Source organism: Medicago truncatula, chromosome 7 (genome assembly GCF_003473485.1).
Source record: "Medicago truncatula cultivar Jemalong A17 chromosome 7, MtrunA17r5.0-ANR, whole genome shotgun sequence".
Taxonomy (NCBI): domain Eukaryota; kingdom Viridiplantae; phylum Streptophyta; class Magnoliopsida; order Fabales; family Fabaceae; genus Medicago; species Medicago truncatula.
The window spans coordinates 47,664,167-47,689,756 of NC_053048.1; the positions used below are offsets into that span (position 1 = coordinate 47,664,167).

At 33.3% G+C, this 25,590-nt stretch overlaps 3 protein-coding genes across 10 annotated transcripts; 1 reads left to right on the forward strand and 2 right to left on the reverse strand.

Annotated features, from left to right (window-relative positions):
• Positions 1-231: 231 nt before the first annotated feature.
• Positions 232-2,668, reverse strand: LOC11432938 (V-type proton ATPase subunit G1). 2 transcript variants are annotated; one of them, XM_003625577.4, is made up of 4 exons: positions 2,568-2,668; positions 1,283-1,371; positions 792-892; positions 232-692 (listed from the first exon to the last, which is right to left on the reverse strand). In XM_003625577.4, exons 2-4 carry the CDS (start codon positions 1,368-1,370, stop codon positions 549-551), a joined length of 333 nt encoding a protein of 110 aa, XP_003625625.1. In that variant the 5' UTR covers position 1,371; positions 2,568-2,668; the 3' UTR covers positions 232-548. The 2 variants fall into 2 exon arrangements, with proteins under 2 accessions (XP_003625625.1, XP_024625217.1); XM_024769449.2 differs by lacking the exon at positions 2,568-2,668 and adding an exon at positions 1,958-2,083.
• Positions 2,669-2,799: 131 nt separating this feature from the next.
• Positions 2,800-10,168, forward strand: LOC11421486 (NADPH-dependent diflavin oxidoreductase 1). Of its 6 annotated transcripts, none has more exons than XM_039827677.1 (12): positions 2,800-3,168; positions 3,281-3,357; positions 3,920-4,024; positions 4,264-4,354; positions 4,749-4,925; positions 5,470-5,549; positions 5,873-5,947; positions 6,186-6,296; positions 7,891-8,010; positions 8,600-8,719; positions 8,861-9,077; positions 9,462-10,168. In XM_039827677.1, exons 2-12 carry the CDS (start codon positions 3,352-3,354, stop codon positions 9,989-9,991), a joined length of 1,632 nt encoding a protein of 543 aa, XP_039683611.1. In that variant the 5' UTR covers positions 2,800-3,168; positions 3,281-3,351; the 3' UTR covers positions 9,992-10,168. The 6 variants fall into 6 exon arrangements, with proteins under 6 accessions (XP_039683611.1, XP_039683612.1, XP_039683613.1 ...); XM_039827678.1 differs by having other exon boundaries at positions 2,800-3,164; positions 4,276-4,354; XM_039827679.1 differs by having other exon boundaries at positions 2,800-3,164; positions 4,279-4,354.
• A 1,161-nt stretch (positions 10,169-11,329) lies between these two features.
• Positions 11,330-12,940, reverse strand: LOC11429897 (aquaporin PIP2-1). 2 transcript variants are annotated; one of them, XM_003625579.4, is made up of 4 exons: positions 12,529-12,937; positions 12,046-12,341; positions 11,772-11,912; positions 11,330-11,632 (listed from the first exon to the last, which is right to left on the reverse strand). In XM_003625579.4, exons 1-4 carry the CDS (start codon positions 12,833-12,835, stop codon positions 11,513-11,515), a joined length of 864 nt encoding a protein of 287 aa, XP_003625627.1. In that variant the 5' UTR covers positions 12,836-12,937; the 3' UTR covers positions 11,330-11,512. The 2 variants fall into 2 exon arrangements, with proteins under 2 accessions (XP_003625627.1, XP_039683614.1); XM_039827680.1 differs by lacking the exon at positions 11,330-11,632 and adding an exon at positions 11,663-11,702 and having other exon boundaries at positions 11,734-11,912; positions 12,529-12,940.
• Between the last annotated feature and the right edge of the window lie 12,650 nt (positions 12,941-25,590).

Consider the following 25,590-nt stretch of genomic DNA (forward strand, 5'->3'; position numbering starts at 1 on the left):
TGCTTAAAAAAAGTTTGAAGAAACTAACAAATTCACATTTAGCATAAAACTATATCGAATTTTCACGAGATAAATGATCAATTTAGTACCTTCCACATTTTCCAAACAAAGTTTTAATTTTCACGAGATAAATGATCAATTTAGTTCATTCCACATTTTCCGTTGTATCTAATCATTTTCCAAACAAAATTTTAATGTCTTGCTCACGTTTACATCAAGAAACAGAACACCTATGAAAAACCAAGATTTGGTATAATATGAGTGGTGTTATAAAAGAATAAACCATTCATTCCAGCATTATTCAATACACACTGACATAATGATCTTGACACACCTCTTTTGAAACAGTGATACATATGGGCATGTCTATGAATGATAAACAATTTATTTTAACGAATTTTGAATAATGTTGAATGCATGGCAGCATAATACTACGCATCATAACCTAAACAAGAATCTTCTCTGCACCAGAATCTAGAGTGATCAATAAACACGACAATATTCAGCATAGCTTGAGAGCTCGCAACACCAATATATCACCAAGGAGTCTAGTTCTTCACGGTTGTTACATACTTGAGAAGTGTGCTGACAACATCCCCCGAAATTCTACTAGCCTCAGTCTTCAGCTGATGGATCTTTGTATCAGTCTCTTGCTCAAGTCGCTTGACATTAGCACCAGAATCTCCACTGCTCTGTATTCATTGAAAGCATGCACACAAGCTTATAATGAGATAGAAAGGTAGTCTAACAGCAACATTGCCATTTATTACTGCAGTAAATAATTAACATACCGCTGTTACTTTGTTTTGGAACTGATTTTCCAAATGAGCTCGATGTTTGGTGATCTCTTTTTCAGCCTCTTCTTTGGCTTGTTTCAGCCTAGCATATTTTTCTAACAGTAGAGATGCAGAATACTGATTAGTGTACAGTGATTCAGCGTAACTACATTACTGGTCGGAGTTACAATAAAAAGAACAGTAAAATTAAAAAGTGGAAGCGATGGGGAAGGAAGACTGGTTTATCATAGCAATGTAATTTTTTATATGACATATATGAGGAGCGAGGACACAAGAAAACCCATTCCCATCATAAGACCAGTAGCCCAGTTTCCATGTGAAAATGAAAAGATCAACACGAGAAGGATAAAGAAGAGATGAAAATTTGGTTAACATAAAATGACATTATAAGAAGTCTTAAATGAAAACATATAAATGGACCAAGAATCAGATAACATTATTGTAAACAACACGAAGAAATAAAAAATGAAGATCGCCTATAATACCATTTTTCGCAGCATTCACAATATGTTGTGCTTCTTGTTCTGCAGCCAACAATTGTTGAATTCCACCTTGACCACTGTTGGATGCCATTCTGCGATAAAATAAGTTTGTAACTATTAACAGTTATAAAAAATTACCAGAGAGTAAACATAAATCTAAGTCCATCAGCTACAGAGGTGATTTCTTTAGCAAACAAAACAAGATAAAAACTCCTTTAATTTGTAACACCAAGATATTAGACTCAACAAATTAGACAAATAATTGACTGGGAGATTTTCCTCTTCTATCTCCAAAATGAGGAAGAGAAAAATCATAACACTAATTTTGCATGATAGCATGACCCGGAATGCGCGAGAATGCAACCACACATTCTAACAGTATGTTTATCACACTACAATTTCACATACAAGTGTACCTATCCATTTCCTCCAGTTCTCCTTTGATGGAGTGATCAAATTTTAATATTATTCCACACAAACCACCAATTTAATCATGAAACTTTAGGCGTCAAATAATATATTTTGGTATCCATGTCATTGATGTGAAGTATTCATCAACTTTGCCGATGAGTCGATGACTGATCCCCGTTGGGGAATATGGTTGGCCACCTCTCTCTCTCTCTCTCTCTCTCTCCTAACAACCACATTTATTCAATCCAAAAGGTTAGAACCCCATACCTTGCTTAAGGGGATAGTCAAATTCCACTCGGACCAATGTAATGCTGGCAGGCGTCAAATAATTTGGTCTTGAAATTAACGAAATTCCACATTGATAATCCTCAATCACATCAGTCCTTTGGATGGTCAATCTAGTTATTAAATTGTTCCAGATGAACTAAGGTGATCAAATATTGTTAATTTGACGATCATGCTGTATAAATATCATCAATTTCAATGACCAGATTGTGTGGCCTAAAATATCTAAAAAAACTTTAGGTTTACTCTATGAACTTAAAAAGAGTCCATAATCCATATTAATTACATGATCCTTCCATCAATTCCATTTGTTAGCAATAACCAACACTGTTAATATTATGCACTACAATTACTGAGAATATGGCCACTACCACACAAATACAATTGATCACATTCACAGGAATATAAAAATTAAATCATCAATTATGTAATAAACGCAGTGGAGAAACCAAAATGGTGAAATCATAAGAACAATGAGCAAAAGCTAAATGCAAATTGAGGCAAGTACAAAAGCGCATCAAATTAAAAAATGGTTGCATTGTTATTGGAATTGCAGATCGGAAGAACCGAAGGAGAAAAAAGAGATGCATACCTATCGAGTGTTAAATTCAGGGAAAGACAGAGAGAGAGCCCTGAAGATCTGTGTAAATTTGATATTAGTTTATCTCTCTTCCAGTCCCTACATATTTTTATTATAACTAGTATTTTTTACATTAAATATTAAAAAATATAGTTAATTTTGTATTTGAAAAATGAAATTATGATTAATTTTTCTTTATTAATGCAATGAAAAAAAAAAAAGTTAAAAGAATCACTAGAAGATAAATTAACAACAGTTGCGCCCAGACTCCCCTAAGCTTCTGTTGCCGCCGCGGCTCAGCTTATTCGACCGCCGTAATTTATTAACTTTTCTCCTTTCATCAAAACCTCAAAGCGCCAGAAAAGTGCGACTCCGGCCATCTATGCCACGGCGTAGGACAAATTCTGTTCCGTTACTACATTATTATGATAAGCTCTTGTATGAAGAGAATGAAAGACATAGCAACAACAACAACAACACCGTCATAAGCTTCTGATACTATAAGCAACTCAAACCGGCAATGCATTGGATGCTGCTGAACGTCTTGCTCGTGAAGCTGAACGAAGAGCTTGCCCCATCAATCTTCTTTCTCTTGATCAATATCATCCTGTATGTATGTTTTCTTTACTTTATAACATTTTTCATTCTTGGCTTTTCTTCAAAATCCTTTTTTGATATTAAAGTTTTAATTTTTGTTGCTAATAGGTTGCTTTGTTTGTTTACAGAGCTTATTACCTCAGGAAGAATATTTGGTTTTGTTTTTTCTACTACAGGCCAGGGTGATACCCCTGATTCCATGAAGGTAGCCACCATCTTCCTTAAAAGCCTCATATATTTTATTTAGGAGAGGTGTGTTACTATGGACCACTTAGACATACATGACACTGGTGATAATTTGAGAAAATGAATTAATTGAATATAATCACAGGCCATCGGACACACTTTCAATCAGATGTGTTTTTGGTACAGAGTTTGTTAGCTTATTATAAAAAATCAATATTTTTGTTCTCTTTTAGAGTCTTTTTTCGATTAGTTGGATAAAGCTTAGTTGATGTTGCTGCAATCACTTTTAGAGTTTTTCAACCATTTATTAGGGAAATGAGAATACGAAAATAATATAAATACTGCTTCAAGTACGAATCTGCCTTGATTAGTTTCTCTTAAAAGTAATTCTAGATATATGTTTTTCTTAAAAGCGATTTTTATTACGGTAAACATACACACAATAGTTTAGACTTTTCTTGAAAATCTAAAAAAAATCTTCTTTTTTTAATCTGTTACGAACGAATCCTCATTTACTTTTTTGTTTGTTTTTCCTTGCAATATTTGAGGTTGGTTTTAATCTATAGTTTTGCTGTTTTCAGGTCTTTTGGAGGTTTCTTCTTCAGAAAAGCCTAAGCCAACATTGGCTGAAAAGGGTACATTACGCCGTTTTCGGTTTGGGCGATTCTTGTTATCAGAAGTACAATGTAATCATGTTTATTGAATTGTGACTTTTGTGTTTGAAAAGTCTCGTGTGTCTTTCATTTTGTCTGATTAAGAGTATTGTAATACTTTTCAGTTTTATATCGTTTACTGATTTTGTACTTCTTGATGCTGAATCACTGTGTGCAAAATAGGCACTGAATGAAATTTTATTGTATTAAACGCAGGTTTATTTTCTTTAGCTTCATGTTTTGAATTAAATCTTATTTGTGAACTGATGCAGTTTGTTACAAAGAAGCTGGACAAAAGATTAATGGACCTTGGAGGAAAAGCTATTCTAGAAAGAGGTTTGGGAGATGATCAGCAACCTTCAGGTATAATTAGACTATTCTGCTTGATTTTGTAGAAACATGTAACCTTTGTGCTTGTGGAATATGAAAAGGTTTAATGTGATCAATTTATTGATTTATCGAGAGTGTAGTCCTTGTGTTTTTGTATTCTTGTTTCTAATAGTTGGTATTCAAGTGTGTGAATACATCTAATAGTACATCCTAGGATAATATGAATATACGCTGCCCATATTTATACCTTGTTACTACTTGCTATGGAGAACTAGGTTATACACAATAAGTACCTTACTCTTTCCAGTTAATAATTTTTCAAATAATGCTATTTATTACTTTATTTTTATCAAATTTAATTCTTCTTCTTTGATATTGGATTATAGAGATTTTATTTAAGGGACTAAAGATGGTATAACTATTTGCAGCTATGAAGGTACTCTTGATCCTTGGCTGTCTTCTCTATGGAGAATGTTAAACATGATCAAACCAGAACTCTTACCTAGTGGTCCAGATGTTTTGATTCAAGATACAACGTTGATTGACCAACCTAAAGTCCAAATCACATATCACAATATTGAAAATGTCGTGTCTCATTCCTCAGGTATCACAAACTCAGTAATTTCTTGGTTGGCTTGCAATGTTCCATCAGTAATTATTGTGACCTCAGACAGTCTATTTATGTATGTTTCTTTTGTTGTCTATAATCTACCACTTATATGAATATAAAAATACGATGCATATTATTTGCAATTTTGTATACCAAGTATTAGGTTGTAAAAAATTGGTTGAACCTTTGTTTTCATTACTTCACCACCACAGACATTTTGTAAAGTCGATGGCAAGTTAATGGCTGTGCGATGTTTGTTTGGATTACTTATTGTACATCCTTGTAAGCTATTGATGCGTAAATTCTTGTCATATTTGGGCAAAAACACCTTACACTACAGTGACGTAGTCTCTAATTGTTTTCTTTTTTAGTGTGTAAATTTTTTGCTAGTGTTTTCAATGCGTGACAGACCGTGGTTGAGTTTTGCTTGTAAATTGTCATGGTTTTATTTTGAGTTGCACATGATTACCCTCATCGTTGATTATAAAAGCTTTGTTGCTCTTTTATATTTGACTAGCTTGTCACATGATTCCTACAGACACTGGCAGTGTTCGTTCAATGCATCCTGGAAAATCATCTTCCAACAGAAATGGATATCCTGACTGCTTTCTTAAGTTGGTACTAGATAATACACCTCATCTTGGGCAGTTTGTAAACTATATTTAGAATATGCTCATTCTATTTGTATGCGTTGCACATGCACTGACCAACATGTATAACAATAAATCAAATTCACCAGGTCTTTCAAAGTAAAGAATAAGAATTTGATGTGTAGTTTTGTATTGGTTTCTGTCCATTAAGAGTGACATATGGAATGTTATTATTTATTTATGTATCAATAATATATGAAAGTATGTAGGGATGTGGATGATTGTGTTTGCCATAACTCGGTTATCTGTTTTTTGTTGCATGCCTTAATTTATTTGATTCGGAACATGCAGGTGAAGAATCTTCCTTTAACCAAACCAAACTCTGGAAAAGATGTTCGTCATTTTGAATTTGAATTTGTTTCACATGTAAGTGATCCTTTTTCTTTAACCTTGTTGTACCTGTACATATGTTTCAACATTTTTTGAAAGATACGAAAGGCCTATGTTGAAATTTGTATGTATTATTCAATAGAGCTCTTTTATATATATAGAATCACAATTTACTGTGATTTGGATTCTATTTTATATACATCACTTGTCAAATTAGCTATGAAGTTATTCATCTTCCTTCTTTGAATTGATGTAAGAATTTTGGGTTCCTCAGGCTATTGAGTATGACACTGGTGATATTCTTGAAGTTCTCCCTGGTCAAGATTCAGCTGCAGTTGATGCTTTCATACGACGATGTAATTTGGATCCCGATTCACTCATCACTGTAAGTCTTTTAAGATTAGTTAATGTTAGATTATATATTAAAAATATCTTGATCTTAACATATATTGAAAAGTACCGCTCAAGCTGAAGGGAAAACTTTGGGAGAAAACTTACATACAATTTTGTTGGTGCCGTTCTTGCTGTTATCTAATTAAAATAGGACACTTGGACTAAAATGTCCACATCAGACCATTAGCTCTCACACAAACGTTAAACTTGTTAAATCTTATTTTTCCGTTACTTGCAAACTTTTTTCCATTAATAACAAATTTCCGCACTCTCCTATTCTCATGTGTTTTTTCGTACACCCATACCCATATAAAACGAAGGCCTCAAGAACCTTCACAAGTGCTGCGAACACCAAACCAGCAAACTTCAAAAAGTACTTTAGCTATTTCCTTTGCAATTGGTTTTTTCGGGGTGAATAACAATTCACTGATTTCTACCGCTTCATAGTTTCATTGTTCTATTTGATTTTTTGTGTGATTTAGACGGTCTGTGCAGTAATTTGTTATGCGATAGAAAAGAGGAGAGTAGTTTTGGGGAAAAAGTTTAACGGGGAGAGAACATAGCGGTTATCATGTGAGAGTTAACGGGTCTCATGTGTAAAATTTAATCTAGGTATTGTATTTTAATAGGAGAACAGTAATAACAGTGTGTGGAATTTTGTATAAGTTTTGTCCAAAATTTTATCGTACAACTATAAGACTGACAATGTTGTATGGAACTGAGTGTTGGACGGTAAAGAACGAACATGAGTAAAATAAGCGTAGCAGAGATAAGGATGTTGTGTTGAATGTGCTAAAAGTAGACATGATAGAATTAGAAATGACAATATTAGAAAGAGTTGGGTAGCACCTATTGAAGAAAAGATGGTAGAAACTCTACTTAGGTGGTTTGGGCATGAAGAGAGAAGACCTGCAAATTCTATAGTAAGTAGTGAAATCACTAGAGACAGAGGAAGACCTAGAAAATCTATAAGAGAAACTATTAAGAAGGATCTAGAAATTAATGAGTTGTATATGATATGATATATGATAGAACATTACGGAGGCGTTTGATCCATGTAGCCAACCCCTCCTAGTGGGATAAGGCTTGATTGTTGTTTTTTTAACATAGAACATCTTAGATTATCCTAGTTTTCATGTTAGTTTATATTTCATGATTTGTTCCCTTATTTCATTATGATCAGGAGTCTAGTGATTAAATGATTATCATGATTAGTTTCAGTATTTGGTTAGTATTACAAGTCTAATATTAGAATAAATAAGGGGCAGTTCATATCAAAACAATATAATTCTATTATTTCAAGTATTCCTTTTCCTCTTTCTATTATTAATATGGTTCTTTGACCCTCTTCGGCATTGAGTTCACACCATACTGCCTTGTTCACCAGATAAATGCATTCTTGAAACCTTGTTTGAACAATTAATCTGCTAAAAGAACTTGTCTCAAAGTGATTTTGAAATAAAAGAAACAAGGGATCCCCTTGCGTAGATCTGATTTATACTTGACCATATAGTAGCCATAATTTTGTGTTTGAACTTTTGAGTTTAAGAGGACATGCCTTCAACAAGAAATCCCCTATATTTCAGGTTAGTCCTAAAGGAATGGATTGCAATGGACATGGCTCTAGAATGCCTGTAAAATTAAGAACTTTTGTGGAATTGACTATGGATGTAGCTTCAGCTTCCCCTCGGCGGTATTTCTTCGAGGCAAGATGCTGTATGTTTAACTTTCCTTTTATTCTGGCATTTTAGAGATAATTACATAATGAGTAAATTATCATTTTGGTCCTTGAATGTGAGTTTCTGTCACTATATTCACTGAATTAAATGCATCAAAATTACAAAAATACCTTAACGTCTTTTGTTAGTCAGGTTTGTCGTCATATGCGTCTTCTGTTGGTTAGTTTAGTCCTCGGATATGTTTTCATTTGTCAGCTTGATTCATGAAATTACTAGAAGAATATACACTGCCTCACTCTTATAGAAACCAAAATGACTCTTTCCTCTTAATGCTGGCAAACATCTTTCTAGAACATCTAGGATGATAATGGGCCTGTTAGGTTTGGAGTGGCGTTTATTTATTGCTCACTTTTACATAGAAATTGGATGTACTGTTCACTTATACAGATGCTGGTGTTAATTTATGAAAAACCTATTATACCTCATTCTAGAAAACTGGACTACTTTTTGGATTAGTTTTGTGGTTCTGCATGAATAAAAAGTTCTATAAACATCCGTTTAATATTCCTTTAACTTCGTCATTAAAAGCTAACTTAGCAAAAATTTGATGTCTCAGGTTATGAGGTTTTTTGCAACAGCTGAACATGAGAGGGAAAGACTTGAGTATTTTGCTTCACCTGAAGGAAGAGATGATCTGTACCAATACAACCAGAAAGAGAGGAGAACTGTTCTTGAGGTGAGGTCAATGGCTTGTTAATTTTTTTTCTTTATTTCTTGTCTGTTTAGATATTCGTTGATTATATGCTTTCATTTTCTTCTTTGTATCATTAAATCAATTTTATGCATATACATGTTCTGTTTTTTTGGGTTAAAAAAGGTACTGAAGGATTTTCCTTCTGTACAAATGCCACTTGAGTGGCTAATCCAATTGGTTCCTATGCTAAAAAAGAGAGAATTCTCCATATCTTCTTCTCAATCATCTCATCCAAATCAAGTACACTTGACTGTGAGTGTGGTGTCCTGGACAACACCTTACAAGAGGAAAAAGAAAGGACTATGCTCCTCATGGCTAGCCGCATTAGATCCCCGCGATGGTATGCACAAAAAATTAGGCACTTATTGCAGTTTAATTTAGGGTCTGTTTATCACTTATTATTATAAATGAAAAGTAAATTTGAATTCAATAATTTAGAGAATTTTAAGAAAAGAAGGTCCTATTTTGTTTGTCTACTGTAATGGAAATCACATTTTTTATATAAAAAAATTATTCAAGAGAAGCTGGTAAAAAGTTATTATTTCTCAAGAGAAGATTTTTTTTCTTCTTTTCTGATTCTCATTCTTCTATAAAGTTGTAACAAATAGATAAAAACTTTCCAAAGTGATTTTTTTATTTTTTTTTATAAAGTGCTTTTAAAAACAGAGCTGTAACTAGCAGACCCTTATTCAAGTAACTTATTTGTGTCTCTTGTTTTACACAGCCGTCAGCCTTCCCGTCTGGTTCCAAAAAGGCTCCCTTCCTACACCATCACCTTCACTTCCCCTCATACTTGTTGGACCGGGAACAGGATGTGCACCTTTTCGCGGATTTATAGAGGAAAGGGCATTGCAAAGTAAAACTATTTCCATTGCTCCAATTATATTCTTCTTTGGCTGTTGGAATGAAGATGGAGACTTTTTATACAAAGACTTCTGGTTGAATCATTCACAGAACAATGGTGTGCTTTCAGAATCAACAGGTGGAGGTTTCTATGTTGCTTTCTCTAGAGACCAGCCAGAAAAGGTTTATGTTCAGCATAAGTTGAGGGAACACAGTGGAAGGGTTTGGAACTTATTAGCTGAGGGAGCTTCTGTTTATATAGCAGGTTCATTAACCAAAATGCCTACAGATGTAACATCAGCTTTTGAGGAAATTGTATCTAAAGAAAATGATGTTTCAAAAGAAGATGCAGTTAGATGGATTAGGGCATTAGAAAAGTGTGGTAAATATCACATTGAAGCATGGTCTTGAGAAATTTACTTGGGTCAACTAGGAAGTTATTTTCCCACTTAATCCAACTGTTTAGGAGGTCCAATAATACAGTTTTTTTTAAAGTCTAGTATGATGGAATGTATCAAATTGGTGCAAATTTTGTGGTTCCAAAATTGGACATTTGATAGGGGTATGTTAGCCGGTATTTATTGGAAATTATTTAGATTGTTATTTCATGTGGTTTAAGAAAGTGAGCTTTATTATTCTATTTATACATTGTAAATACTTGCTTCCTTGGTCTACGAAGAATGTTGGAATCTTTTGTCAAAAAAAAAAAAAAAAAAGAATGTTGGAATCTTTGTGATTTTTTCCTAGAAGAATCCATGTGATTCTTTTATCCAACAAAAAATACCATCTTTTCAATATTATTACCATCTTTTCAGCTCTATATTCAATCTATAGTTTCTTGTGTAATTATTTATTTATTTATCATCTTTTATTTTGAAATATTTCTCAGTAATGGGGAATGAAATTTTTCTTAGCCTAAAAAATAAAGTTTAAAAAACATCAATTTTTCTTTGCCTAAACAAATATTTATATTTGATCCTCTCCTAAAATCTACTCTAACTTCATCATTGACTACTTGACAAAAAAGAAAATTGCATGAAATAAGAAAAGAAATGCACTGTGATATCCTGCCAAAGAAGCAGAGTACAACCAGAGAGGAAATTAAAGACCCGGTTCATACATACTTGCTCTGTTCCTTCATTCCTCCATAAATGTCCATTTTTAAGAAAAATTTTGTTTCTATTTATCAGTCATGTTAAAATTTTAAATAATAACTAAATTGAATTTTTGTCAATACATTTTTTAATGTATAACAGAGACAATGAAGTTTAAGCCTAAGAAAGACCTTAGGCCGGCTAGATCAATTCTAACAGCTTTTAACATATTCTTACCTTAGCGAGTAAACCAATAAAACATAAAGATATATTCAAAATTATCTTATAAACTAAAGCTGTTATACAAAAACAAAGTAGTAATTTGCAAGGAAGTATGTATGTTGCCTGTCATGACATTTAAAAGAGAATATGCATGATTATTTCAAATTCAAACTCTGGTCCCCCTATGATACTCGTTCATATTAAATGCATAATAGTAAACTAACAAAGATAGACATCATCCTCAAGAGAGGATACCCTAAACCCCATAAGGATCACCATGGGACCACCTTCAATTCCAACAGAAAAATTTAATCAAAGCATGCATGGACCACCTAGTTGTACAGTACTGATAACATTAGATAAATCCATTAAATGCAACACAACTAAAACCAGACACAACACAACGGTCTTGCCATTATAGACTACACGTCAATTCAATTCTCAACAACATCCATCCTTATTCAAATTTACCAAGAAATGAAATCAAATTTAACACAAAAATTAAAGTACATAAATCAATTAATTAAACAATGTCGATACATAATGATGAGGATATGTCTAACCATACAATTAATTATTCAAGCCTATGTTACTTGGCAACTTGCAGGAAATTCCATTACAGATTTGAAGAGCTCCTGAAAGAACCCAAAGCCTTTGCAGCTTGTGCTCTCAACACAAACTGGTGGTAGATTGCAGCAATGGCAGCACCAATAAAGGGTCCAACCCAGAAGATCCACTACAACATTCAATATAATTACACACAAACAACGTTAACATTTCACTAGCATTTGTACACTTTAATTAATATAATTTCCTCGACAAAAATGTTTTAATAATGTAAAGAGTATAGATAGAAAATAGAAAGAGATGCATACTTGGTCATCCCATGCTTTCTCATTGTTGTAAATCACAGCAGCTCCAAAGCTTCTAGCAGGGTTAATACCAGTTCCAGTGATAGGAATAGTAGCAAGGTGAACCATAAACACTGCAAACCCAATTGGAAGTGGTGCCAAAACCTATACACAACAAAACCAAACAATAAAAATACACAACATTAAACTTTAAAGTACTATTTTCTTTTCTTAGTCTAAAAAAGAATTAGAAAAGAAGGAAAGTACAAAAATAAGAATTAAGGAGTACGTAACATACTGGAACATGAGAGTCTCTAGCATTTCTTTTGGGATCTGTGGCAGAGAACACGGTGTAAACAAGAACAAAGGTTCCAATTATTTCAGCACCTAACCCAGTTCCTTTGCTATAACCAGCACTTAACATGTTAGCACCACCTTTGTACCTATTATAGTAACCTTTCTGAAAAGCCTTAACCAGTCCAACACCACATATTGCTCCTAAACACTGAGCTACCATGTATAATACAGCTCTAATCAATGACACCTTCCTCGCCAGAAATAGCCCAAATGTCACCGCCGGATTTATGTGTCCTCCTGCCACCCATCACATAATTAAATTAATAAACTTTATTTAAAAATAAAAAATAAAATTGTAACACAATCATAGTTTCATCTCAAATATTTGATATAAATGTTAGTTAAGCTAGTTGTAACTAACCAACTAGTATAACTAACATCTATATCTAGAATATGAAATAATTTTTTACCAGACTTTACTTACCAGATATGCCGGCAGTGCAGTAGACAAGAACAAAGATCATGCCACCAAAGGCCCAAGCGATGCCGAGGATGCCGACACCGTCACAGTTGGTGCCATTATGAGCTGGATCAGTTTGAGCGTTGTAGCCAATGACGGTTAAAACGGTGACATAGAGGAAGAGGAGAGTGGCGACGAACTCTGCGATGAGGGCTCTGTAGAAAGACCACTGACCAAGTTCAGCGGTGTCAAAGAGTGGAGCTGGTGGTGGGTCATGGTAGTCCTTGTGTGGTACACCACCTTGAGGTTCGGCTTCAATGTCTTTTGCCATTGTGACACAGAGAGTGGAGTTTGTGAGTGTTGTTATGTTCAAGGATAACGTTGAGAGAATGAAGTATGTGTTTTTTTATACAACCATACATGTGAGCTGTTGCGTTGCGTAAGAAATAGGGAATTAAACTGAAGTTAAATTTTTTTGGTGTGAACTAAAGTTATCTTAAGAGCTCAACTAGCAAAAATATCAAAATTGTTAGGTCGAATATTATGACCGAGTTTCGAACCCTTGATACATCCATTTTGTATGTGTGAGTTTATTATGGCTTTGACATCTCATCTATGAAGCTCAGATACTCAAAAACGGAGACGTACTCGTATCGGATACCGATACTCCAGGATACTCAAAATTACGCACCCACGAAGTATCGGAATTAATTATTTAAATTTTAAAAAATATTTTAACAGATACTATACGATACTCCGCAGATACACAAACATACTTATAAGGTACTTCACAGATACGTATCATAGAAAAAGATGAGGAGTAAAAAAGTGAGACAACGTTGTAAACATCTAGTAGAGATCTATATGATTCAATTTTAGATATGCATCACTAGAATTGTTTCTCGATGAACCACTTAAAATTATACTTCTTATGGATGAAGGTAACGAGAGAGAGGTGATTCAGTTAATCAACATTCGATAAAATTTGTGTTAAGTTCTTGTTGCGAATTCGATCGAAAAATCACACCAATAACAACTTGATGTGTGGAGCAAGGGATAATCAAACAACCAAAACAAAGTGTATGGAACAATTAAATACAAGCCAAAAGTAGAAAACAACGGCGAGAAGAACAAAAAGAAGAGAAGAACACAAAAGAATTTGTTGACCCAGTTCGGTCCAAATTGACCTAGTCTGGGGGAGAGAGCAGCCCTCCGATCCACTATATGATGAGTATCGTTACAAAGAGAAATCAATGGGTTACAAGAATAAGTCTCCCGCCTAATTCTACCCAAAGTCTCAGCCTCTTCCCGTAACCAAGAGACTCAATCCTAATAGTGTTTCCCAAGGTGAATCAACCCACAAACCCTAGTGTTTGTTCCGAAGAGACAAACTCTATACAAACCCTAGTTTTGTTGTTGCCTTTCTAAACCCTTCTTTCAGCCCCCTCAATCTCCAAATTTGCTCTGATACAAGGTCTATATTTATAGTAAAAGTTTCCCTTAAAATTTGGAACAAATCTGCACTCAAAAAATATGTTTCTATTTTTCGCTGCCAGCACACCATCGTGCCACGATTTTTCCAGTGCCTTGCCTAAAAAACTGAAACCTCCATCGTGCCACGTTGTCCGACCATCGTGCCACGATTCTGCAGAAACCTGATTTTAAGTTAACTCTCACAGTTCTTTTAACCAATGTTTATTTTCTTCAAGTATTTTTACATACATATAAGTTTTAGTATAAATTTTTTGTTAATGTATCTTAACCGTATCGTATCCTAAATTTAAAAAAATTTGTATATTTACATATCCGTATCGTATCGTACCCGTGCCTCTATTCATATTCGGGCTTCATAGCATCTCATCTATCTAAAAAACAAGTTAACTTAATTGATAAAAAATTGAATCATATGCATTAGTTCAATTTTCGCTATATGGAAATACATCTATTAATGTAGTACACTTTGAGATCCTAAACCAATACTTTCAAACCAATCAAGTGGGTTCACACAAATTAATGTTAGTTTTATATGATATCTATTTTTTTTTTGTTTTTTTTTTGTTTTTAGTAAATTAGTGAACGAAAACTATGTTACGTAAGAATTTGAAAATTGATGCCTTTTTGCCCCTTTTGGAGTGCTTTTAGGCTCACCCTATGGTTATGGCTTTGTTTTACTCTTGAGTCTTGATTCTTTCTCTACTCTAGCCACCGCTTTGTCTCTTGTTTTGGTCCCACTCACGTGCTAATCCTTCTCATTTCCATCGTGTCATGCGTCTACAGAAGATTCCCAAAATACATTCTTTGTATATTATGCCACATACATCTAAACTGACAGCTTTTAGAATCAAAACTGATTGAATATTCGAGAAGCTAATTGCATGAAATGAAATGGGATATAGATGAGTTAACTAGGTTATGCAACTTCAAGTTCAAGATATTACTAAAAAAAATACAAACTTAAATGCTGAAGAATTACGGTCGAGTAGGGGGGGTGGGGGTACATAAATCAGTTAATTAGATTTAAGTGACAAATTTCTGCCGTAGGTGTAACTAATTGCAGTACTATCTCAACTTTGAACTATAGTTCGTTAAAAAGAAAAGAAAAAATGATATTGATCCAACAAATAAAGGAACGAAACAATTCAAAGTCATTGATCCATTATGGACAATATGTATGGTTGCAAAACAGATATGATCTGTTAGACTGATCTGATTTATCTATCATTTTAGACGAACCGTGCTAAAGTTCTGAGTCTACCGTTTACAGTTGGTCCGTTTTATTTAACCCGCTGAAAAAGCGGGTTGTGATGGGCTGACCTGCAAGCTTATTAGAAAAATTTTATTTAATTTTTATTGTTCTAATAAATAATAAATGACCAAATTTTTTTCTTCAAAAAAAGCAACCAATTTTTAAATTTTTATCCTTAAAAGCAATTGGACAATTCTTTAAGGCACAAAATAATTGTACAATTCTTTATTAGACGATTGTTTTTCTCTTTAAGTGGGATTATAATTAAAATAAAAAGATTATAAGAAAATAAAAATGACCTTTTTTTTTTATAAAGGTGGCATAGATTTTATATAACATTTGTGACAAAAAAAAGATTTTGAAGGAAAAAAGTTGTTAGACGGGCCAATCTGCTAGTCCTCATTTTGGTGGGGTGGAGTGTGTGTTTGAACCCACTACCTCAAATTGATATGCCTCGTCCCACCCCGTTTTCGGCAGGCTTATAGTGGGTCAGACCTAGATGGGGGGGGGGGGGGGGGGGGGGTAGTACTATCTCAACTTTGAACTATAGTTCGTTTTAAAAAGAAAAGAAAAAATGATATTGATCCAACAAATAAAGGAACGAAACAATTCAAAGTCATTGACCCATTATGGGCAATATGTATGGTTGCAAAACAGATATGATCTGTTAGACTGATCCGTTTTACCTATCATTTTAGACGAACTGTGCTAAGGTTCTGAGTCTACCGTTTACAGTTGGTCTGTTTTATTTAACCCGCTGAAAAAGCGGGTTGTGATGGGCTGACCTGCAAGCTTATTAGAAAATATTTATTTAATTTTTATTGTTCTAATAAATAATAAATGACCAAATTTTTTTCTTCAAAAAAAGCGACCAATTTTTAAATTTTTATCCTTAAAAGCAATTGGACAATTCTTTAAGGCACAAAATAATTGTACAATTTTTTATTAGACGATTGTTTTTCTCTTTAAGTGGGATTATAATTAAAATAAAAATGACCTTTTTTTTTTTATAAAGGTGGCATAGATTTTATATAACATTTGTGACAAAAAAAAGATTTTGAAGGAAAAAAGTTGTTAGACGGGCCAATCTGCTAGTCCTCATTTTGGTGGGGTGGAGTGTGTGTTTGAACCCACTACCTCAAATTGATATACCTCATCCCACCCCGTTTTCGGCAGGCTTATAGTAGGTCAGACCTAGATGGAGCGGGCTAGCTCGCATTACCATCCCTAACCATATGGACACATCCTAGATGCAAGTCAAATTAGATCTAGAGATTAAATCATGACCGCATGACGGAGATCACGACTCCAGATATGTTTGCATCTCTCGTCCAAGACAGTTGTCCAATAAGAATTTTCACTCCATAAGTCTTGATCCTCCTCATATAATTGTTAAAATATATGACTCAAATTCATGTACCCTATTTCCAAACCTAAAAATCTCACACTCATGACAATTTGCTGATTTGATTGACATAGTGCTTACAACACCACATTATTTGTGGATTAGTCGTCGTCCTAAGCCATTCAATTGTCTCCCAAACAATCAATCTAGGTTTGGTTCAGATAATTATGTCGTGATATATAATTATGTATTGAAAAGGTAAAAAAAGTATAAATATTTGTTCATATTTATAAGTCTCTCTCTCCCTCTCCCTCTCTCCCTATATAACCTTCCTTTACGCAGCTACTCCCAAAGAGATTAACGGCTCTATATACCGTTATGATCCTTCGCCATGCTTTCGGGAATATATAATCGCTATACATATCATTTCCCATATCAAACTAGTACTTTTTCCGGTCCTATTTATAAGAGAAATTTTTGTCAACAAAAGTTGATGTACTTAGTTAAAAATTCAGTCCAAATACATTGATTTTTGTTAACTTAACTTTCTCTTCTAAATAGGACCGGAGAGAGTAACTTATATTTGATGACCACAAACATTCTAAAAGCAAGGTGTACTAACGAATGGAGTTATAAGTGGTGTGCATGAGAAATAGCTAGGATATATGTGAATCTTTTGGAGGAGTCCCGAAGAAAATGGCTCTATATACCGTTATGATACTACGGCTCAGACAAGAATGACGAAATGTGCGTATGGTCACGATCTTCTTTGTTAATAATAGGAGAGGAATGAAGGATATGGTGCCGGGAGGGAGTATCAATGCGTGGCTGAGACGACAGGTGTAATGTATGTCACGTGAAAACGTGGTCCCTGTCCTGGTTATGGTGGATCTAATTGACATGCCACATATTGAGGATGACGTGAAGGAAGAAAAAAGGGACCAAAGATATGCATGGATAATGAATGAACATGAGTATGTATTTTTTTTTTTTTTTTTTTTTTGAAGGAATGAGTATGTATGGATGATGATAGAAAAACGCACAAAGTAAACAACAAATCTCCAGTCCTGCACAGCCTGCACTATCCAGCTCACCTACATCTATTTGTAGCCCCCACCATCAACATAAATATGCATGGATATCTAACAAAAATACACACGATGATCTTGAGTCTTGATATGTTTGTATATTTTTTTTTTCAAATTTGTGAAGTGCCATTTCTTATAGGCAAAGTAAAATGTTTTTTTTATTTTATTTTGAATTTATCATACAAAGACTATTTGTTACGTTAGATTCATTAAATATCCAATGTATTTGGTTAGGACCGTTCCTATAAAATATGAGGTTCGACTCTCATTTTAAAATAGGTCACAATAAAATAAAAATGCAATTTTTTGTGTAGCTAAGCTTTATTAAAAAAAATCAGAATTAGAAGAACTTCTAAACATGAAACGAAATAAAAAAAAAATAATTGAAAGATAGGTGAAATTTTCCTAATGGTCTCGTTTGGATTTGTCACTTCTCCGTTGTAGGAAAGGGGAAAACGAATGGTTTATGCGAAAAAGAAATGAGTGTTGTAATTCTTTTAATAGAATAACTTTATAAATTGATTAGTTAAGTAATTATACAAATTAGGAGGTGGTTTGATAACATCATATTTATGTCCAAAAAGAATAATTAGAGTCTAGAAAAAACTCAAACATGTACTGAAGAAAGAAAAAGAAGAAACATATATTTTTTATTTTATTTCAGTGGGGTGTGGGTATTAAACTTAATTTTTTTTAGGCCCATAGTATTTGGAGGCCCGGCTTAGTTGAACTGCCTGTACACCCCCAAAGTCAGACCTATAATTGGTCTATAAAACACACAAAATATATTAGGTATTTAAGGAACTTAAAAAATAGTTTTATACTTATAAATATGATTTCAAAAGTATTTAAATAATTACACATTATATTTTCCCCTTAAAAAAACTAAACATCATTATTTTGGGAAATGCTGGATATATATATACCGAAACCATACATGGGGAGATGACATGGACGGGTCTCAACTTATTTGAGATACATACACATATTTCAAGGAATGATTCACTCTTTTTTTTTTTGAGGGGAGGGAATGATTCACTCTTCTTACACACCCTTCTTGGACAAAGGTAAACTACTATTCACTTTTGACCTAGAACTTCCCTTGTGATGTTTCATAACTATTGTGATTATACGTAATAGGTTGATAAAACTGGGCTACACTACAATATGGACGAACACATCAACTTTAACGTTAGTAGCCTTATTCACCCTTTTGAAAAGTTTATAATTTGAGGGTATGGGCCATAGGGTAAATTGAACCATGCATGCCTCATCCCGTTCTCTCTTGGATGTAAGTTTCTTAATAAATTATACTTTTTAGTTTTTTTATTACCTTCTTCGCATTTTAAAATACGTACTACTTACTTCTCACACGTCCTCTGAATCGACAATTTCACCACTGTTTTGATTTTATATTCCAAAGCTGATCAACAAATTTTAGGCTGTTAATTATATGAAGATGCATTATGAAATGAAAGTATTCGTTTTTTCCTTTAGGCTGTTATATGTTGCAGGCTGTTAATTATATGAAGATGCGTTATGAAATGAAAGTATTTTGTTAAAGTCAATGGTTTGAAAAAGTTGTAGTCCAACAACTAAAATAAACAAGGCAACTTTATAATCTTCTTAGTTGATTCATTTTGAGAAATGATATTTGTACATCCACTTTGTGACAATCTTTTGACAACTTTCTCTCTCATACTCACATTATCCTCTTATTCTCTCTCTTCCTTTTTCTCTCTCCATTGTTTTTAACCAATGAAAAATGAGAGAAAAAGAAGTTGTCACCAAAAGTTGTATGAAATGGTTGTTCAAATATCATTACTCATTCATTTTACCTGCATTGTTAGGTTTGCAGCAGAAAGTTACAAGCCTATATATATAATTAAGTGCTTATAAAAAAATGCTTGCATATAAACAAGTCAATGCTTGCATATACCTAATTCTATGTCACCCAAGTGTTATCCCAGAAACATGGTACGAAGTATATGCTTCGTTTTCAAGAATAAAATATATATAATTAAGTTCAAGCAGTGATTTTTCACTTTTATAATCATCTAAAGTTTCTCAAACATGAGACAATTACTTGATAAACGATGGACATTTAACAAAATATAACATGGGAAGTTTACAATCCATTTATTACAAAAATAAATAAATCATAACACTCATCTATTTAGTACTAGTTCCTAATAACCATAATCTTCAACCTCTTGGATAAAGCTTTAGGCATAGGAAAACAATTAACCATGCATTCCTCCGGAAGAAGGCTCTCATTATAGATAACCATTTGACAACATTCATGTCTTCCTTTAACACCAACCTTCTCAATCATGTCGGTATTCAAATTAAACCTTTCCACTTCTTCGTTTCCATTTTATGTAAAATATATCCCCGTTCTTCCCAAATCCAATAGGTTCCACCATGCTAAAAAGCCTCGTCCATGATTCTGCCACACCAAATTCACCCAAAATTGATATGAAGAAACATATAGGATGTCCATACTCGATCATAGCAATGGATTCTTTCAACACAACAAAGTGTTTAGGAAATTTAACATTATTTTGGCTCAAGGGGAAGGGTGTTTTAACGAAGTCATCGTCACTCAAGTTAAATGATACCAACATCTGTTCCCCAAAATAATCTTCGTAGCCCCACCAATGACACATCCCATGAAGGTGTACTGCATAACCGGTGTCTTGCCACCCGTCATACCGTGAATGATTTGGCATTTCAACTTGAAGATCCCTCCAATAATTACTTTTTAGGCTATAAACCTGCCATAAAGTCACATCATTCGGACCGTGCTTCATAACATCGTTACATAAACAAAAACATCGAATCAGCTTGTAGTCATCTGTCACAGGTCATAATCAAAACCATGAATGTTAACAAAAGTAGGTATAAGAGGGAGATCTTCAAAAACAGAGCCAGGAGGAAAGGCTTTGAGAATTGTACGTTCAAAAGAGCCACTAGGAATGACTTTGAATTCCTCTGTATACGGATTCCACAATACTAATTTTTGCACATAATCCAAGTGGTGTTGCCTCCTAAACATGCTCATAAATTGAGGTTTTTCAAATAAATTAGCCCAAAATTTACATAAACATGTAAATCTCTTGAGAGATTTCATGGGCAATTGGATAGAATGTCAAAAGAAGTATCATGAGGTATATAATTGCTAACCTTTTTTTTAGTGATACAATAGAAGAAAAGGGAAATGCAAATCAAATTTTAAGAGCACAATTGAATGGACAGCGTCTTTTTATGGTGTTTGTGATTATTTTTGGTGGTGAATTGAGAGTGAGTAACAAAGATATAAATGTGCATTGATGTAAAAAAAAATGCCAGCTAAAATTGTTTAATATGGACAGCGTATAAAAAACTAAAAGGAAATAAAAATCAAATTTTTACAGAAACAAGTCTTGCACATTATTGATAAAAAAAAAAAATAATAAAAAAAAAATCTTGCACATTAAGCGTTAGCATTTACTTTAGTTAAATGCTAACTTAATTCATTCTGCAATACCAAAAGTCAAGAGGAATTTGTTTTTCCTGATTTAATGGAGATGATTGGGCTTATGATTAGTCTCACTCTCATATGTTCATAATTTTGTCATTTTTTTTTTTTTCTATTGGATCCTTTCACTTTGATTTGTTTAAATTTAAATATACATTTCAGTTGAAATATATGTAAACTACCTTGTAGGAATGATAGATGCAAGTGTAGAATAGCCAATTTAAAATATACAGATTTCTTTCACTGTATAAGATATGTCGATTTCTTTTACTGTGGGTATAACCATGTGCTTGTGATATTTGTGTTGAAAAGTAAAGATAGAAACATGTATCTCTCATATGCTTATGGAACCGAAAGGACAAATACTTACTAGGACTGCTGAACTTGCTGGACGTTCATCATGGACTTGTATAAAATAAATAAGCAGAAAACTACTACTCCCTCCGTTTATCGAGTACTTGAATGTGATAGTTATATGACTGTAAATACGAGGCCATTTAAAGTTTGACAGCTGAGGACCTACAAAAAATTCATAGCTTGTATGGATAGATCGGATCGAAAATTTAGTTTGGCTGATCCGTGATCTTGTTTATGTTTAATTATTTTTTATTTATTTTTTGGTAGTGATTTAATTATTTTGTTTAACGTTGTTATGTTTAATTTATGTTTATGTTTAATTTCTTTCAAAAAATTCAATTATTTTTTGGTAGTGATTTAATTATTATGTTTAATTTACTTTCTTTCAAAAAAAAAAATTGAATTGTTGAAATTGTTATGTTTAATTTATCTTGTTGTTGTATATTTTGATTTAATGGGAGTTTTTTTCAATTTCCAATACATGGTTCAGATTATATAATTTAAAACGTATGAAACTCTTCAAAACACAAGTTTTAACACACTCTAAACAAGTTTCAGATTATATAACACATACCAATTTCGGAATGAATTCGGATTATATATTTCAAACCAGATTAGAATGTGGACGATGACATTACAAGTTGTATTTAGATGGTTTGTGGTATGTTTAATTTATTTTAGGTCATTTTAAGTGTTTCCTTTAACTGTAGTTATAGTCTAGGATGATTTTGTGGCTATAAATAGTCTTGCATTCTTTTAAAGTTTCGTTGTAAATCCCATCTTTCCTTCCTTCTTCTCTTCTATTTCTTACTTATCCGTTGCGAGTGAGTTATAATACCATGATCACTACTAGCCATTCATACCATCCCCAAAACTCTTGTGCGATTTTTGTGAAGGAGGTAAGGTGGTTAGCAGAGACCTTCATATCAACTATAAAATATTTATAAGATTTGACAGGATTGATATTGTATAATTCAAACGAGGGCAAAATGAGTATTCCAGAGGACGCGCGAGAAATTGATAGGAAGGAAAAAGAAATTCTCAAATAACAAAACCTCAAACCCTTTTCTAATTGGAGCTATCATTTTGTGCAGTAGGCTAACTCAATAAGACATATCCTGTAGAGTTGTCTGACTAGGAAAGTACAAAGACTCAACGATTATTCACAATAATGTTATGACATTTTTCCAAACAAAGAGACTATGTAAAATATTAAAGTACATTTTTCCAATACACTTACGCGATATAACTATTATTAATGGCCTATCAACAATAATATCTTTGTTAAAAAAAAAAATTCTTAGCAGTAAAATTTAATCACTTATCATATGTTTTGCTACCATAATTTTCTAAAGAAAGCGAATAAAAACAAAGCGAAGGCATTACGAAAAGGAAAATGTTACATAGATACCTTTTAATTGCATACACCCTTGTACATCTCATCTTTTAGGAAGAGAGAAGAGAAGAAGAAAGAGAAAGTGTATTTGTGCGGGGTCCATATAACTACATGTTAGATTTTTGTGTGGATGTCAAGGGGTGTATTGCCACCTAAGGATGTTTATGTATCATAACTCCTTTAGAACTTTTTTCGGACTACACCACTTATTTGAAAAAGTGCTGCTAGCACGTGGAAGTAACGAAGGAATCAAAGAAAATTCAACCATATGTGTGAAAAAAGGAGAATGTTTGTGGAGCTTGATGAATCAGTAAGTGGCAATGTCTCATTTGGCGATGATCCCAAGGTTCTAATGAAAGTGTCTCATTTAATTTGGTTAACGATGCGGTGTATTTGATGGAGTGTAACAACCTCAATTTAAAGTTCTTTGAAGATGCATTATGGAAATCTGTTATATGTTGCAGGGTATTTCTCGTGTTAGTGTTGAGGAAGGCACTGTCTTCACATTGAACTGTGTGATGGTCTTAGAGCTACTTTGCACATCTTGTGCTAGTTTAGTCTCTTTCAATAAAAATTATGCTTATAAAAATAAAGTCAATGGTTTGAAGAAGTTGTAATCTAGACTGTAATAATTATCCAACAGCTTAAAAAAAACAACGCAACTTTATAATCTTGTCAGCTGATTCGTTTTACCTGCATTGTTAGGTTTGCACTTTGCAGTAGTAAGTTACAAGCCAATATTGGTTGCTCAGTTCTAAGGTACTATCGAAGGAAAAGGACTTCAAGAAACTATTTACATGTTTGACAGCTATAACTAATTCATTTGAAACACAAACAAAAGAGTTAAGCTTAACAAATGTATTGAACAAAAACATGGTATGGAGTATATGCTTCATTTTCAAAAATAAAATATACTTCAATTAAGTTCAAGCAGTGATTTTTCACTTTTAAAATCATCTATAAAAGTTTCTCAAACATGAGACAATTACTTGATAAAACGATGGAAATTTAACAAAATATGTCTTGGGAAGTTTACAATCCATTTATTATAAAAATAAATAAATCAAAACACTCATCTATTTGGTAGTTCTTAATAACCATAATCTTCAACCTCTTAGATAAAGCTTTACGCATAGAAAAACAATTAACTATATATGTATTTCTCCGATTGGAAGAAGACTTTCATTATAAATAACCATTTGACAACATTCATGTCTTTCTTTAACACCAACCTTTCCACTTCTTCGTCTATATTTAAATAAAATATATCCCTATTCTTCACAACTCCAATAGGTTCCACCACTTCTGGTAGAGGTTCAATGCCATAAAGCCTCGTCCATGAGTCTGCCACACCAAATTCACCCAAAATTGATATCAAGAAACAAAGAGGATCTCCATACACTACTAGGAAAAGTAAAATTAGGGAGGGAAATTTGTGACGGAAAACATAAAATTCGTCACAAATTCTTTGGTCGCAAAATTTAGTGACGGAATTAGAGAGGGATTTCATGTTTTCCCTCACTAAATTTCCCTCACTAATTTTTGTTTTTTTAGCAGTGATACTCGATCGTAGCAATGGATTCTTTCAACACCACCAAGTGTTTATAAAATTTATCATAATTTTGGCTCAAGGGGTGTTTTAACGAAGTCCTCGTCACTCAAGTTAATGATACCAACACATGTACCCCAAAATAATCTTCGAAGCCCCACGAATGACACATTCCATGAAAGTAAACTGCATAACCGGTGTCTTGCCACCCTTGACGTCGTACATGATTTGGCATTTAGAATATATACCCTATCGTTGATATTTAGGGAAATCGTAAAATAGTCCAACATTTTAAAAGTGGAACACGTGCCATGTTTCACCCATTCATGTCTCCAAAAGGAGAGAAATTTGTGCTACAAAATTGCATGCATAAAAAGGTCTTAGAGGAATCACATGCATACTACATTCCCTAAATATCAAGGTATTCTCTTCACACATATATATATATATATATATATATATATATATATATATATATATATATATATATATGTGTGTGTGTGTGTGAGAGATAGTTGGACATACATAATTTAATGTAAGTATATATATACACACTACACACTTAAAAACACTTTTGAATTTTTTTGATAGAAAAAACACGTGTGAATTTAATGTAAATAATATAATATATAGTAGATAATAGAGATTATAGAGTATTAGTATGTGACAGTTGGACATACATAATTTAATATTACTAAAGTACTCACCATTGTACTTTTAAATAGTGGGTGGGGGGCGGGGCATGGGGAGGCCAGCAGTTCATGGATTAGTGCCAGTGGTGTTAGTAGGCCATAGCCCATGGACAGTGAAATTATTTTGGTGTCTTGTGCATGGTTTTTTAAGACATGTAGTTGGAGGCCATTGTAGGACCAGTTTGAGGAAATCATATTGTGCTACAGAATGATTGGGTGCATAAAACAAAGATCATAAGGAAGCAAAGTATGATCGGTTTCATGGTTAAAGTATGGATAATGTTGATTAGAGAGCAAGTGATAGTAAGTAAAATGATCAAGGATGAAAAATGAGTGACAATAGAAAAGAGCAATGATAGTGTCAAACGCTTTAAAAGGTTAATGGTTTCATTA